At 40.9% G+C, this 13,866-nt stretch overlaps 2 protein-coding genes across 3 annotated transcripts; both read left to right on the top strand.

The window, feature by feature from the left end:
- Positions 1-254: 254 nt before the first annotated feature.
- nthl1 (nth-like DNA glycosylase 1) lies at positions 255-3,081 on the top strand. 2 transcript variants are annotated; one of them, XM_088302500.1, is made up of 6 exons: positions 255-465; positions 986-1,248; positions 1,331-1,501; positions 1,590-1,686; positions 2,021-2,126; positions 2,360-3,081. In XM_088302500.1, exons 1-6 carry the CDS (start codon positions 267-269, stop codon positions 2,649-2,651), a joined length of 1,128 nt encoding a protein of 375 aa, XP_088158626.1. In that variant the 5' UTR covers positions 255-266; the 3' UTR covers positions 2,652-3,081. The 2 variants fall into 2 exon arrangements, with proteins under 2 accessions (XP_088158626.1, XP_088158625.1); XM_088302499.1 differs by having other exon boundaries at positions 1,590-1,749.
- A 732-nt stretch (positions 3,082-3,813) lies between these two features.
- nherf2 (NHERF family PDZ scaffold protein 2) lies at positions 3,814-12,004 on the top strand. The gene is made up of 6 exons (XM_088302498.1): positions 3,814-4,386; positions 5,817-6,122; positions 8,721-8,912; positions 9,828-9,974; positions 10,661-10,867; positions 10,967-12,004. The coding sequence occupies exons 1-6, from the start codon at positions 4,180-4,182 to the stop codon at positions 11,132-11,134; spliced, it is 1,227 nt and encodes a 408-aa protein (XP_088158624.1). The 5' UTR covers positions 3,814-4,179; the 3' UTR covers positions 11,135-12,004.
- The last annotated feature ends 1,862 nt before the right edge of the window (positions 12,005-13,866 follow it).

Here is a 13,866-nt window from a genome sequence, read left to right as displayed (position 1 = left end):
AAAAACAACAACAAGTTGGCCGCGCTTCCTCTTGGGAAATGTAGTCCACAAAACAAGACCGTTCACAAACATCTCGTTTTCAGCTAACCAAACTACAACACATGTTCACTCCAATGTAAGTGGCACTTTTCATTCATATTAATAAATTGATGTTACTTTGTGACGTATTCAAACCTGAAGTTGTGCATATTATCAAAGAGTCTCGTTTCCCCCTCCCCCTGCAAACACTTAACTAACGTTAGTTCCGTGGTGTCCCAGCTTACTTCATGTGCAATGCGGTGTTGTGTTTCAGGATGACCTCTCCTTATTTCTCTCAAAACATGCCAGTTGTCACTCGGAGAGCTGAGAAGCTTGCCAGCTGCACTGCTGCTGCATCTCTGCTGTCCAGACGAAGGAACGTGGATGCCGTTTCCTCGGTGGCTGTTAAAGTGGAAGAGGAGGAGGCGGGAGTCTCCCAGCAAACAGGTCATGATGAAATCAAAGTTATTCGATTGCGAGTCCTTTACCCCCTCCTGGAATGTTGTAAGTCGGCAGACTTGCTGAGTTAACATAACAACCTTTCTCAACTGTATTTTGCGCAGGTTTGTTATTTGTGCGTGTGCGTGCGCGTGTTTGTGTGTGCGCGTGTCTGTGTGTGTGTGCGTGTGCGTGTATATATACATATATATATATATATATATATATATATATATATATATATATATATATATATATATATATGAACGTTTACGAAATCACAATAATACGTAAGAAAAAAAAATACTTGAAAATTGGTCCACTCCAATATTCCAACATACTGCATATATTTTTGTATGAGCAATGTATGATTAAACTAAATTGACAGACTCTTCAGTAACGTTATGCTCATACATACGTTTATTTATAATAAATAAGACATTCGTGCTTTGGACTATATGGCTCAATAATGCATTTTATTTTGAACGTTTAAACCTTTAAGTTTAAATTCAGCACTCTCTCTGTTCAGATGGTAGTCAGAACCACCTTCACTTGGCCACCGCTCAACCAAAACTAGAGCCAGATGCTTTGTCGTTATCTTCGCATGGCCGCAGGCGGCGACAAGTAAAGGTGGAGTATGATGAGAGTGCGTCACCGACAAAGACGGAACACTGGGAACCTCCCGACTGGAAGAAACAGTTGGGACACATTCGTGAGATGAGGAGCAGCCGCGATGCCCCCGTAGATACCATGGGAGCAGAGAAGTGCTATGACGCAGACGCTCCGGCTAATGTTGGTGTATAGACGCAATATTCATATACTTTTTAAAAAAAAAACAACTTTAGTTTGACAAAGCCGTTCTGTGTATGTGCAGGTGAGACGCTTCCAGGTGTTGGTATCCCTGATGCTGTCCAGTCAGACTAAAGACCAGGTGACAGCAGCTGCTATGCAGAAACTTCGAGCTCATGGCTGTACTGCCGAGAAACTGCTGTCTACTGATGATGAATCGCTGGGAAATCTCATCTACCCAGTTGGCTTCTGGAGGGTAAGGCCACAAAATCCACGTCTTTATAATCAGTGTGCAAATGATGTGTCCTCCTCCTTGACATTTGCCTTTCACTATTCCTCTGTAGAATAAAGTCAAATTTCTGAAGATGACAGCAGCCATGCTCGTGAAGGATTATGGAGGGGACATCCCAGACAGCGTGGATGGGCTTGTCCGCCTGCCAGGTGTGGGACCCAAGATGGCTCACCTGGCTATGGATATCGCTTGGGACCGGGTCTCTGGTATAGGTGGGGACACAGGCTAGCAAGCCTTGAAAAAAGATAGTGGCATATTTACAGAGGCAAATTGAAGGGAAACCAACTCTGGCATTGGAAGCAAGTCTAATACAAGAAAAAAAAACATTTTAATATACTGAACTTTTTTGGAAACTTGCACAACAAAGTAGTGTAGCCATCTTTGTAGCCGAACTTTTGTTCTTTTGATGCAGTGGTTCTCGATTTTTCTGTTCGCCCCCCCCCTCCTAGCAAGAAGAAAACAATTTGTACTTTCCTCTCACAGGCGTAGACACGCACGTGCATCGGATTTCAAACAGGCTGGGCTGGCTCATGAAGCCCACCAAGAACCCGGAGGCAACACGCAAGGCCCTACAGGAGTGGTTACCCAGGTAAATAAATTCTATGATCATTCTTCAAATTTGTTCAACAAGTCTATGAATTGTCCTTCATTTTTTTTTTTATACAGAATGACACGGTCATAAAAAAAAAAAAAAAACATAATAAGCAATGCTAGCATAATCGCTGATCATTTATGAAAGGTTTTCTGGAATGTGAACTGAACAAAAAATGTCAATGACGTTTCCTTTTGTCGTCTTGTGTTAATGCTCGATAATGCTTCCAGGGATCTGTGGAGTGAGATGAACTGGCTCCTTGTGGGTTTTGGACAGCAGGTTTGCCTCCCAACCAACCCGCTCTGCTCCGTGTGTTTGAACCAGCATAGCTGCCCGTCCGCTCACCAAAGTTCTCCTGCAAAACTGCTTAAGCCGCACTCTCCCTGTCCGGCCTCCTCCTTCCAAGCAAAAACTGAATCCGGACAAAAAACTGTTGTGAATGAGAAAAGAATAAAAGAAGAGCCACAGAGTGTTAATCCTACCACACAGGGAAGGACACTGAAAAGAAAGATTAAACGCTAATTTAAACCTTCTCTTGGATTACAGTTTATAATATACATCAAGATGCTTTGTGAGTAATGTCAACGAATAAATTACGGTATTTTCCCGACTATAAGCCGCTACTTTTTTTCTTAGATTTTGAACCATGCGGCTAGTGATGAGTAAATGAAGCTTCAAATCTGCTTCCTGAACCAGTTTTAGTATTTTTGGACTCCTGTAGATGGCACTCTGTGTTCCACATTGGGCTGACGTGACATTTTTTAAACCCTTTATTTAAACCAACAGTGCCATCTAGAGGACTCAAAAATACAACTTGTTCATGAAGCAAATTTGAAGCTTCATTTTCCCATGTGGCGAATACAATGCTGCAGCTTTTCTGTGGATTTTTCTTTCGCCAGCTGGGTCGTTCTAAAGTTGAGAAAATGTGCTAAATAAATCTTGATTTATTTTTTTTCTCTTGTGTTTGTTCTATTTTAATTAGCAATGTTATTGCCGTTTTAAAAGGTACTGTTTTGACAATCTGTTTATGTACCTTTATGTGCATTCACAGTACAAAATCGTTCTGTACATGCAGTAAATTGTTTTCAACATAGAAAACTGCGGTTTATAGTCTAGTATATCATTCAATTTCTTTCCTGCCGTGACATTTCGAACACGGGTCACCAACACAGTTGATTGAAATGATCACCTCTTCAGCAAGCTCTGCAGAAGCCGGAGAACGATCCTGAGCGTTTGAATGACGTTTGTGGGAGGAGGGAAACATCTTAAACATGCATGGCAGGGATCCTCGAGGACGGGAGATTGATGACGCCAGATTTTAATAATAATAATAATAATAATATTCCCTTTATTAGTCCCACAATGGGGAAATTCGAGATTCGAACCAAGGCCTCCTGGGGAGACTGGGTCCTGAACGCGGCGCCTTAGACCACTCGGCCATCCTGGCAGCCACTCGGCCATCCTGAATCCTTGAATTTACCACAAAGACTAGGGGAGCCCTTTTGGTTCGCAGGGTGATCAATTTGTACTAGTCCGCCAGGTATTAAACTCAGGTGCGCCTGGACAGGATCTGATGTTGACGCCTCCTCTTGGTCCTCCTCCTCCTCCTGCTGTTTGGCTCAGACAAGCAGGAAACGCCCCTCTGACACGAACAATTAAGAATTACGCGTGGGAGGCAGTTTTCTAATCTCTGATCTCCGATAATGCCCTCCCATGCACGGGGTTTAGCCCCAGTCCTTGATTTTTCGTCATCATTTTACGCTTTCCATCCTTCGCACCTGTTTCGCCACCCATGCGTGGGCCCTTGATGTATTTTTTTTTTTTTTTTTTTTGCACGATGGGTTAAGCATTCATTAGTTTTAGCCTAGTTTTCATCTGCACTTTGAACGATTGTGCCTCGCTAATGGACCCACATGATGCGTAATGGTGATGATCTTTTGGGCACAGGATCGAGCGCCGCACTCGTGATGGATTAGCCGCGACTGCCCACAGAGCACCTGTTTAATCTCTCCAGACTCCTCAACTTGTTCGTCTCTTTTGACTTGCTGGAATGGAGATCGAGTTGAGGCCCAGGGTGTGCTACCTAATTAAAAGCGAACGCGGTTATGGGTTCCACCTGCACGGCGAGAAGAATAAAGGCGGACAGTTTATCCGAAAAGTGGAGCCCGGCTCGTCGGCTGACCAGGCCGGACTGAGACCCGGGGACCGATTGGTGGAGGTGAACGGCGAGAATGTGGAGAACGACAGCCATCACCAGGTGAGTTCCATCTCGTTGGACTGCGGGATGAATGTTCCCAACTCGCAGATGCAGTTGGCCTTTGCGTGGATGAGCGGCATCTTCTATGTGCGAAGCAAACAATAAATCCCTACCTGTTGAACCACTTTTGCTTTGCCCGAGGAGGAGGAGTGGGTACGTAAATGGGTCAGTGTGAGGATTGTGTTAAGGGGATCCACGAGGTGTCATGTTTGAAAGTATGTTATTTGCAAAACAGTTGGCGGTAGAAAATGTGTGGGCAAACTACGGCCGGGGGCCACATGTGGCCCGTTAAACGGTTTAATCCGGCCCGACGAATTTGGGGAAAAAAAGGAATGAATAAACCTTGTTGATGTTTTGAAACACTGTGGTTTTTCAAAGACATATATATTGTTGGAATGCTTTAGTTGACTTTCATTTCAAATAAAATTTATTTTTTTCACCAATGAGATGAGGTTACCTCCATCTCCATCCATCTGCTCCTGGTCCGGCCCCTCTGTCAAATTTTAGAACCCATTGTGGCCCGCCAATTAAAAAGTTTGCCCACCCCTGGTGTAAGGAATGGATGTCCAGAATTAAACCCCATCGACAGGTATTGGGTTATTGTTTTTTTTTTGCTCTGTATTTTTTTATGACATTACACTCCTGTTGCAAATTAATCACTTGTTCAGTCCACGACTCGTTTGGAAAAAATGTATATTCACTAAGAAAACTTGGTTTAAATGTCCGCACAGAACATCTCTGGAGTGAATGAGCTTGTTTTCACTGTGATGTCTTATTTTTCGGATCAATTACGTCATTGATCGATTTTGACATTACAACCAATCACCGATTTTGCATAAAGGTGCAAAATATCCGCTGATCCCATCCAGTCGTTCAGATCTATTTGAAGTCTTATTTAAATCTAAAGAACACTCCAAATGTCATCCAAATATATTCATAACCTTCTTCGCTTTTTCAAATGATCCATAAATTGCGAAACACGAAATGATGCAGATTATGCCGTAATTTGAAAATGATTCTAATTTGCCCATGATTGCTATCATTCTTAAATTATGTTCATGTCTTAAAAATTTGTTTTGATTTTTCAATTTTTTTCCGTTTGCCTCCATCAAATAATTCTTACTCATTCAATTGTTCACTTGGTTGCATTTTAAGTGCAGTTTTAGACCATTTGCTAAGTGCCCCGATACTTCCAATGTGATTTGCCACTATATAAATAAAAATGTACTCAAATTTTCCTTCATCATATAATACAATACGGAAAATACAATTAAAATCGGTGTTAGAAGAATATAGTCTGGAAATTTCTGTCACTTTGTTGCCATCCTGTACAGTAGGCTGCACATACGTAAGATATCCTTTCAGAACTTTTAGAATTGTACTTGTAAGAAAGCGCATCTAAATGCAATCAATCTGTCTTCTGTGTGTAGGTGGTGGAGCGGATCCGAGAGGTTCCTCATCGCACCAGACTACTGGTAGTGGACCGAAACACGGATGACTACCTACACAGCTGCGGTCTGGCTTGCACCGAAGATTTGGCCATCGAGATGGGAACCCTCTCGCCGCGTCTCTCACCGAGAGACACACCATCAACTTCATCCGTACCAAGGGCGAATTCGCCCAAGTCCCCTAAACCTGACCTCACGCTTCTTGCCACAAACTCACCAACTTTTTTGATCTCACCAAGCCAAGTTAGGAGGTCCTCTGTCACATCAAGTACTGTGACCGACATCGAGGTAAGCAACTTTTTGATGGTGTCAATGGCACTAGAACTCGTAAAGGTGCATAAGAGTAGCTTTAGGGAGAAGGTGTAGCTTGAATGCCTCACCTGATCTTGACAATTAACTGAGCATGAAACGTAACACTAGGGAAAAGTACTTTTATTTTTTTGGGTTCATGTACCGTATATGAAAAACATACACAGTATGTAAAAAAAAAAAATAAAATAGTACACTGCACAATCTGGTTTCATACTTCTCAATATTAATTGATGACAGGAGTTGGCAACTTGGATAACAAGGTATCCTAGTTTTTTTTTATTATTATTCGGGTGCTTGCATGCGTTCCTGCAACTATGTAAGTAGATTGTTCAAACTGTAAATTATACCGTTTTATCAAAATGGATTAAAATATTTTTTGTTGAATTTTTTACTACACAATACTTACCATGGTCATTTAAAAAAAAAAAAACTAATACTAAAACAAACTAAAAGGAAAGTAAATCTCTTTTTAAAATAAAAAACTAAAACTAATAAATAAATTGACTAAACAATTGAGAAATTTTCGATTCAGATTTCCAAAATCGATTGAATTTACGATTCACAATTGACTTTATTTTAATTTTTGATTAAGTTAAGGATGTGTGTACATTTATACAGCATGTAAGAATCCAAGAAACCCAAATTGCATAATTACTGATGCAGCTGAATGCATTGTTGCCCTTGTTGCCCCACAGTCGTCGGCAAGCACAGATCTTCCCGTGACGTCTTGATTTTAGCTGACTTCAGAACACTCTGTCAGAGCTCTATGTTTGGACTCCAAACAAAGTGGAGCTCCATCGTCAGTAGCATGGCTCAAATCAAGCTGTCATTGTGTTTTGCAGAAGACAGGGTAAATAGTGGCGGCCCCTTAGCTTGTGGTTACAATTCTGTTTCATAATCTTGGTTAGAATTATTGAGGTATAAACAAATAGTAGATCAGACACATAATACATAATAACACAGTTATTACGCATGTATGTGCGTAAAACCGAACAAAAAGCCTTTTTTGTTTTTATGTGCCTGTTAGGACTTTTAACTAGAATATTGTCGCATGTACTGATCACACACTCAAAATAAAATATGACAACATCCATGATCTAGTATTTCAAAAATACTATTTTCAACACTGCTGACTGTTTTAGCAAATTCCTCTAGTGGGATTTCTCTTCTTAATGGCGTCGCTTAATGGTTGACATTTATCAAAAATGTCAACACAGACATCATTTCATTGTTCCGTTAGTTTAGCAGACACCCAAATAAAGGCCCTTATCACTACAGTCCTTGGTCACACAGGGACATGCGGTATATGAATATTTTTATCCGAATCATTAATTGTAACTACAGCTAAAAATGAATAAATAAAGCCTGCCTTCTTTTTTAGTACGCAGATTTCACCACAGTCAATTTTGTTGAGTCAATTTTACTCTAAAAAGATTACCCTTGGTCCCAAAATAAAATTTGACACTGATTATTTTCTTCTCAAATTTTATTCTGTTTGCTGGGACCAAAAATAGTCTTCTTAGGGTCAAATGTAATCTACGAAATTTACTGTGTATCCATGAACTTGGAAGAGAGTAAAAAAAAAAAAAATCACATGGAGCCACGTCGGGTGCTCGAGCATGGCAATGTTCTTCTTGGACGGGAACTGTCAGATGCTCAGCGCATTGTCACCGCGAAGCAGCAACAAGTTATCCTTACACCTCTTATAAAGCACAGAACAAAGGAAAGGGTCTCTTTCGAGACGTGCTTGTTGATCATTTTACTTTACGGCAATTATGGGCAATTTAAATAACGGGGCGTGGAGGCGATTTTTCATTCGTGCGACGGAGGCCAAATCATGCAACTAACCACCACAAAAATGCATTTCTTTTTAATTATGGACAAAATACGTACATCTGTCTGTTTTTTTTTTTTTTTTAATCAACCAATGTACATCAAAGTATATTATTATATTTCATGCTCAAAGCATGTATAAACGATCCAGCGTTCAACTGCAAAGGGTTTAAACAATCCAAAAAAATAACCGCTTACTGTGAAAAAAAAAAAAATAATCGGTGCAAAAAGCTCTCGTGCGTAAAAATTAATATTCAAGGATGGCATAAAACTGCTGAACACCAAACCAACATTATGTGCAAGAACTCATTTTATGCATTTTTTTTTCCCTACAAAAATCAACTCCGTCCAAAATGTTTATATTGCTCAGGTACTGTTAGTCCTGCATGTCATTCGCAACCTATGATGTACTTATTTAGGGTTATACAAGAAGCAGCGAACGGTTACATAAGTAAATATGCGTGTGCACATCTGTTTACTGTTGCCGGATCAGAAAGGACAGTGAGAGTTGTCACAAAGCGTACTGTTGTGGTTCTCATCTCATAGCACCGTCGCTAACCTTTGTGCAGCTGGTGTCGGGTCAATCGCAAAGATTTCCTCGAACAGACCTCTAGCAAATATTTTTCATTTTAGGTTGATCTATGTTACAGAAAAACAGATGGATGGTTTTACCCGAGTCATGATTGAAATAATCTTTCAATTTACATCTTTGGTAATGTTTTCCTCGTTTGCTTGACCCAGCTACAGATGGAGGCCTCTCCGGAGCCGTCGACTGAGCTCCTTCCACGCCTGTGTCATCTGGTCAAAGGGAAAATGGGCTACGGCTTCAATCTGCACAGCAATAAGGCAAAGGGTGGACAATTTGTACGCTCCGTGGACCCCCATTCACCTGCCGAGAGAGCGGATGTCCGGCCAGGAGATCGACTGGTGGAGGTTGGTCCACACAAGTATAGAGAGACAAACACACGCACACATTATATACACACATTCACAGGGTTTTCACACAGCTCTGTTTTTTCCGTACCAAATTGACCCATGTCAAGTGTGGACTCACGGAAATAAGACACAGCTTTCCTGATTAATCAAGTCTGTGCACTGATTTGCTAATTCGGTATGTGACTGGATTAAAGCAGATTATCTGGATTTACAGTGCCTTAGTCTGGAAGTGAGAGAGATGGTGTTGACAGGGTGAAAGTCTGGAAATTTGACGTTGGATAACCTTTAAAGGAATGGAGGACAGCCGAATATTTTTTTTTCCAAATGTGTGTTACACAAGTGGCGGGCTGTGGATTTCCTATGTAGGCCTTCAGTGAGGTCCTATTTTGTCCATCTTGAATAAATCCCCCTCATATTACCATCATTTGTGACACCACGGCTGGAGAAATAATGAACAGAAAGACACTTTTGCACTACTGAGCGAGTGTTGGACTACCTAACTTGTCTTGAAAAGTCCGACTTGAAAATGGCCTTGCAAGTGTATCTGCAATTAAATTCCCTCCTTCGGCCATTGTGGTAAAAGAAGCAAGACTATACTATAGATTTTTGAGCGGTCGCCAGTTCCTGCTGAGCGAGCGGATGTCCGGCCAGGAGATTAACTGGTGGAGGTTGGTCCACACAAGTATAGAGAGACAAACACACGCACAAATTATATACACACATTCACAGGGTCTTCACACAGCTCTGTTTTTTCCGTTCCAAATCGACCCATGTCAAGTTTCCCCTCACATGTGAGTGTCCAAGCACAAAACACGACTTCCTCTAATCTCTGCTGTTTCCAATTAGCATCACTCAACTCGGCTTCCCGCCGTCCTCACCGTTTCCTTTTCCATGTCTTTCTGTTTTTCCAAGGTGAACGGAGTGAACATTGAGCGTCTGAGACACACCGAGGTGGTGGCGTTCATTAAAGCAGGAGAGCGAGAAGTGCGCCTTCTCGTCGTCGACAAGGAGACCGATGAGCTTTTCTACAGATTGGGGATCACGCCCACAGCGGGCCATGTATATATATATATTTTTTTTTTTTTACAATCATGCATACCGACCAGGGATGACTTAAGCACTGACACTTAGTACATAACTCCAGTAGAAGTACAGATACTTGTAGGGCTGAACGATTTATTCATTATTTCATGAATTTATTCAGGGTATTCCTTTATATATGCTCGATCTATTAACACTAACTCAAGTAAAATTCACACCTGCAAGGATTTTTTAGAGTAAAATGTACTCTACATAATTTTACGTGTAGGTTTGTGGAATGACCGAGGCAACCAGAGTACTCCTATACTACACAGGTAGAGGCTAAACATATCCACTCCACACAGAAAGGCTCGAGGACAGATTTGAACCCGCAACCACCATGCTGTGAGACAGATGTGCTAACTAGTGATGGGTAAATGAAGCTTCAAATCTGCTTCATGAACCAGTTGTAGTATTTTTGGACTCCTGTCGAAGGCGCTCTCTGTTCAACATTGGGCTGACTTGCCATTTTTTTAAACCAACAGTGCCATCTAGAGGACACAAAAATACAACAACTGGTTCATGAAGCAAATTTGAAGCGTCATTTTCCCATGACTTGTGCTTACCAGTTGACCACCGTGCCGGTCACCCCAGATGATGTCATCGATGCTAATGTGTGGCATCTTGTCGCCATTTTTTACATTCACGTTTTCCGTTAACCACAGGTCTACATGGATGAATCATCTATCGAGCCTTCCTCGTCTGCACCTTCTCCCACCTCCGATGAATCGCCAATCATACACGTCACAGTGACGGACGCCCCAATCGTGAATATGTCCCCCAAACAGAGGGCCAATGGGAGTTATGCATCCCAGTCCTCAACCAGTTCTACCACTCAATCAGAGCTCAGTAGCTCTGACATGAGTTTCCAGGTACAAAAAATGTGTGCCTTGTCATGTGTGTGGACTCAAAGTTATTCATATAAAACGTGTGTGTGTGTGTGTGTGTTTGTGTGTGTGTGTGTATTGGAGGTCCCCGATGAGGATGACAGAAGGGTTTTGGATCCTTTCATGGACAGCGGCCTGTGTTTGAGTCCTACAGCGGCTGAGGCGAAACAAAAGGCTCTCGCCAGATGCAACAAAAAGAGGGCGCCTCCTATGGACTGGAAAAAAAAGCAAGCGATCTTCAGCAACTTGTAATGTCACTGAGCAGAAGAAGAATCCAAAATACAAGAATGATTTGTGATAGGAATGTTAATACAGCATAGTAGTGATGGGTAAATGAAGCTTCAAATGTGCTTCATGGACCAGTTGTAGTATTTTTGGACTCCTGTAGAGGGCACTCTCTGTTCAACATTGGGATGAAAAATACAACAACTGGTTCATGAAACAAATTTGACGCTTCATTTTCCCATCACTACAGCATAAGTACCAAATACTTACATGGTGGCATAGTGAATTTATATATATATATGGTATTTTTTTCTGCCTGGATCAAATTTGAGGATTCAAGAAGATTCTCACCCTCATAGATCCTCATTTTACGATTTTAGCATTGAGGTCAGAGTATGATGGTGGCCATATCATGAAGTTGTTCTCTCTTTAAAGGGACGCGTCACTGAAGTTAACGTTGGCACTTATATAATAGGTTTGCATGTAAAAATGACACCAGTACTAAAATGCTCCCTCCTACAAGACTCTGTATTTTTCTTTTGGGGGGGTGATGAGATTGGGACGCCCCCTTTTGGAGCTCGGCTTTTTATTTTTTTCCGGTTTCGTCACAAATTCCACATACAGTATATTGTAGAGATTATGGGAGTACTGTAACAATTTTGAATAACGAGTACTGCGGTTGTGATGTTTCTCTAACAATAATTCCCAACCTTTTAGCACAGGCACACATTTGACAAAAGAAAAAAAAAATCATGGCACTAAACCAAATGAAATTGTCACAAAATATGCGACGAGTCAAATGATAATCTCATCTCAGTTTGCGCACAAATTTACCGTGTGTGAAATCTCGACCTGTTAATTGAATCTGAAGCTAATAAACTCGCAGGAAAAGCTCGATTTATTTTGTTGTGTGAATAGCAAGCAACAGGTGGAAACGGGTCGATTGTACTTGTCATCTAATGGGGTTGCTGGCATCGACGGGTGAACGATACATTTTTAAATGAATAATTTTTCGAAAAATTAAAATATTTTTTTTCCCAATTTTCCAGGACCCCTGAATGCAATCGCTCACTCCTCTAAAGGAAAGCACGCAAAAGATAGATGGCTTGCTAAATAGACAAAATAATATTTTTTGAATCATGTATGGGTGTAATACAACAAATAAATGACCTGGAGTTTTGCTTTATTGTCAAATTAAGACTATTATCAAATTAAGACTTTTATCGGTACTCTGCTGTGTAATGTCTATAAATTGAGACAATGTAATTTTTACCTTTTCTACCTGCGTCCCATAAACAAAGAAGCCTGGAGGCTCTCGTGTTAACAATTTAAAATCCATTCATTTATTTCAAACATCATGCTCTTTATTGCAGACTTCATGTTTTAAAAAAACAATAAAAATTGGGGGTGAAAAAAAAATCCCCTTGACATCTCACTTCCTTACTCATTTGTTCCCATCTTTTTGGCACCAGTTTGTAAAACACAATAAGCCACTAAAATAAAAAACAAAACATATCAGTAATTTGATTGTGTCAGTCATAGTTGAATCTGGTTTGGATTGTCTTCTATTTCATTCTCAACATTTGAATCTTAGTGGTCAATTCTGGTCAAATAGTTTGCTAGTGGCAAAAACCTGCAAGATGCCAATAAAACTACCGCTTACACTCATAAACATGATGAAGCTCACTATTTCTCACTCTCGACAATAGACAATAGCTTTTTGGTGGTGTCCTAGAATTTTATTATAAACTCTGCTGTGGTATGTAAAGGCCAGTTCTATTGAATCAGCGTAAACGACATCAGGCATCCATTTAGCGAAAACGCAGGTAGGGCAGCATGCTCACAGAGTAGGCCGGTGCAAGCTACTCACCCGTCCAATGAAAGTTCACTTTCGCACATCAGACAAAACGCCCTGAATGATCCAAATCATGCTTAAAGGCAAACAACTTCTCATGCAGGATCACTCCAATCAGCGCACATCCACTCACACTCAGACAAACAATATGGCAAGGTTAGTCATTGTAAAAGTGCGGATTAGTCGCAGTTTCACAAAGTTGATTTTATTTGCCATTTAGTATTGTGATAGTTTCTTTTTTTGCAAGTCAAAGACACTTAAGTTCACAGTGCAGAATGACAGAACACTGACATTAGGGATCAACACATATGGATACAGTAAAAAAAAAATAAAAATAAAAAAAGTGCAAAAACAACTTATCAGTAACTGAAAAGTAGCATTTGTGTTACTATGTAATTTCTTATTAACAAGACATCAGTAGCAGCAAAGGAAAAATGGACCAGATGTAAAACGTCATAGATATTTGCTTAAACTATCAATATGGCAGCAAATGGATATCAATACAAACGTAGAACTGAACACACACACACACGCAGTCACAGTTAACAGGTGCCAAGGACATTGCGGTGGGAGTCAAGTTTAAGCTCAGTACCATGTCAAAAACAAAGCACAATTTAATTGGCGGACACAGAATGACAAAGGGTTGACAAACTCCGCATGCACGCACGGAGATTTATATACACGTACACACACACACACACACACACACACACACACACACACACACAATTAACCCTCATGAACACAAGCAAGGGCGTGATTCTTTTGCTATGATTTCCTCCCCTTTGGCGCGAAAACAAATGTGTTAGCCCTAAACCTCCTTTCATGGAGGAGTGGCATCTGTGAAGCCACAAGGAGACACAATAGAGGCTATTGTCTCTCTCTCTCTCTCTCGCTCGCTCTC

The sequence above is a fragment of the Idiotropiscis lumnitzeri genome, chromosome 8 (genome assembly GCF_059441095.1).
Source record: "Idiotropiscis lumnitzeri isolate Australia: NSW breed Sydney's pygmy pipehorse chromosome 8, RoL_Ilum_1.0, whole genome shotgun sequence".
In the NCBI taxonomy this organism is placed as follows: Eukaryota; Metazoa; Chordata; class Actinopteri; order Syngnathiformes; family Syngnathidae; genus Idiotropiscis; species Idiotropiscis lumnitzeri.
Note: the sequence above shows the minus strand (reverse complement) of the source record. Positions and strands in the feature narration are given on the sequence as shown.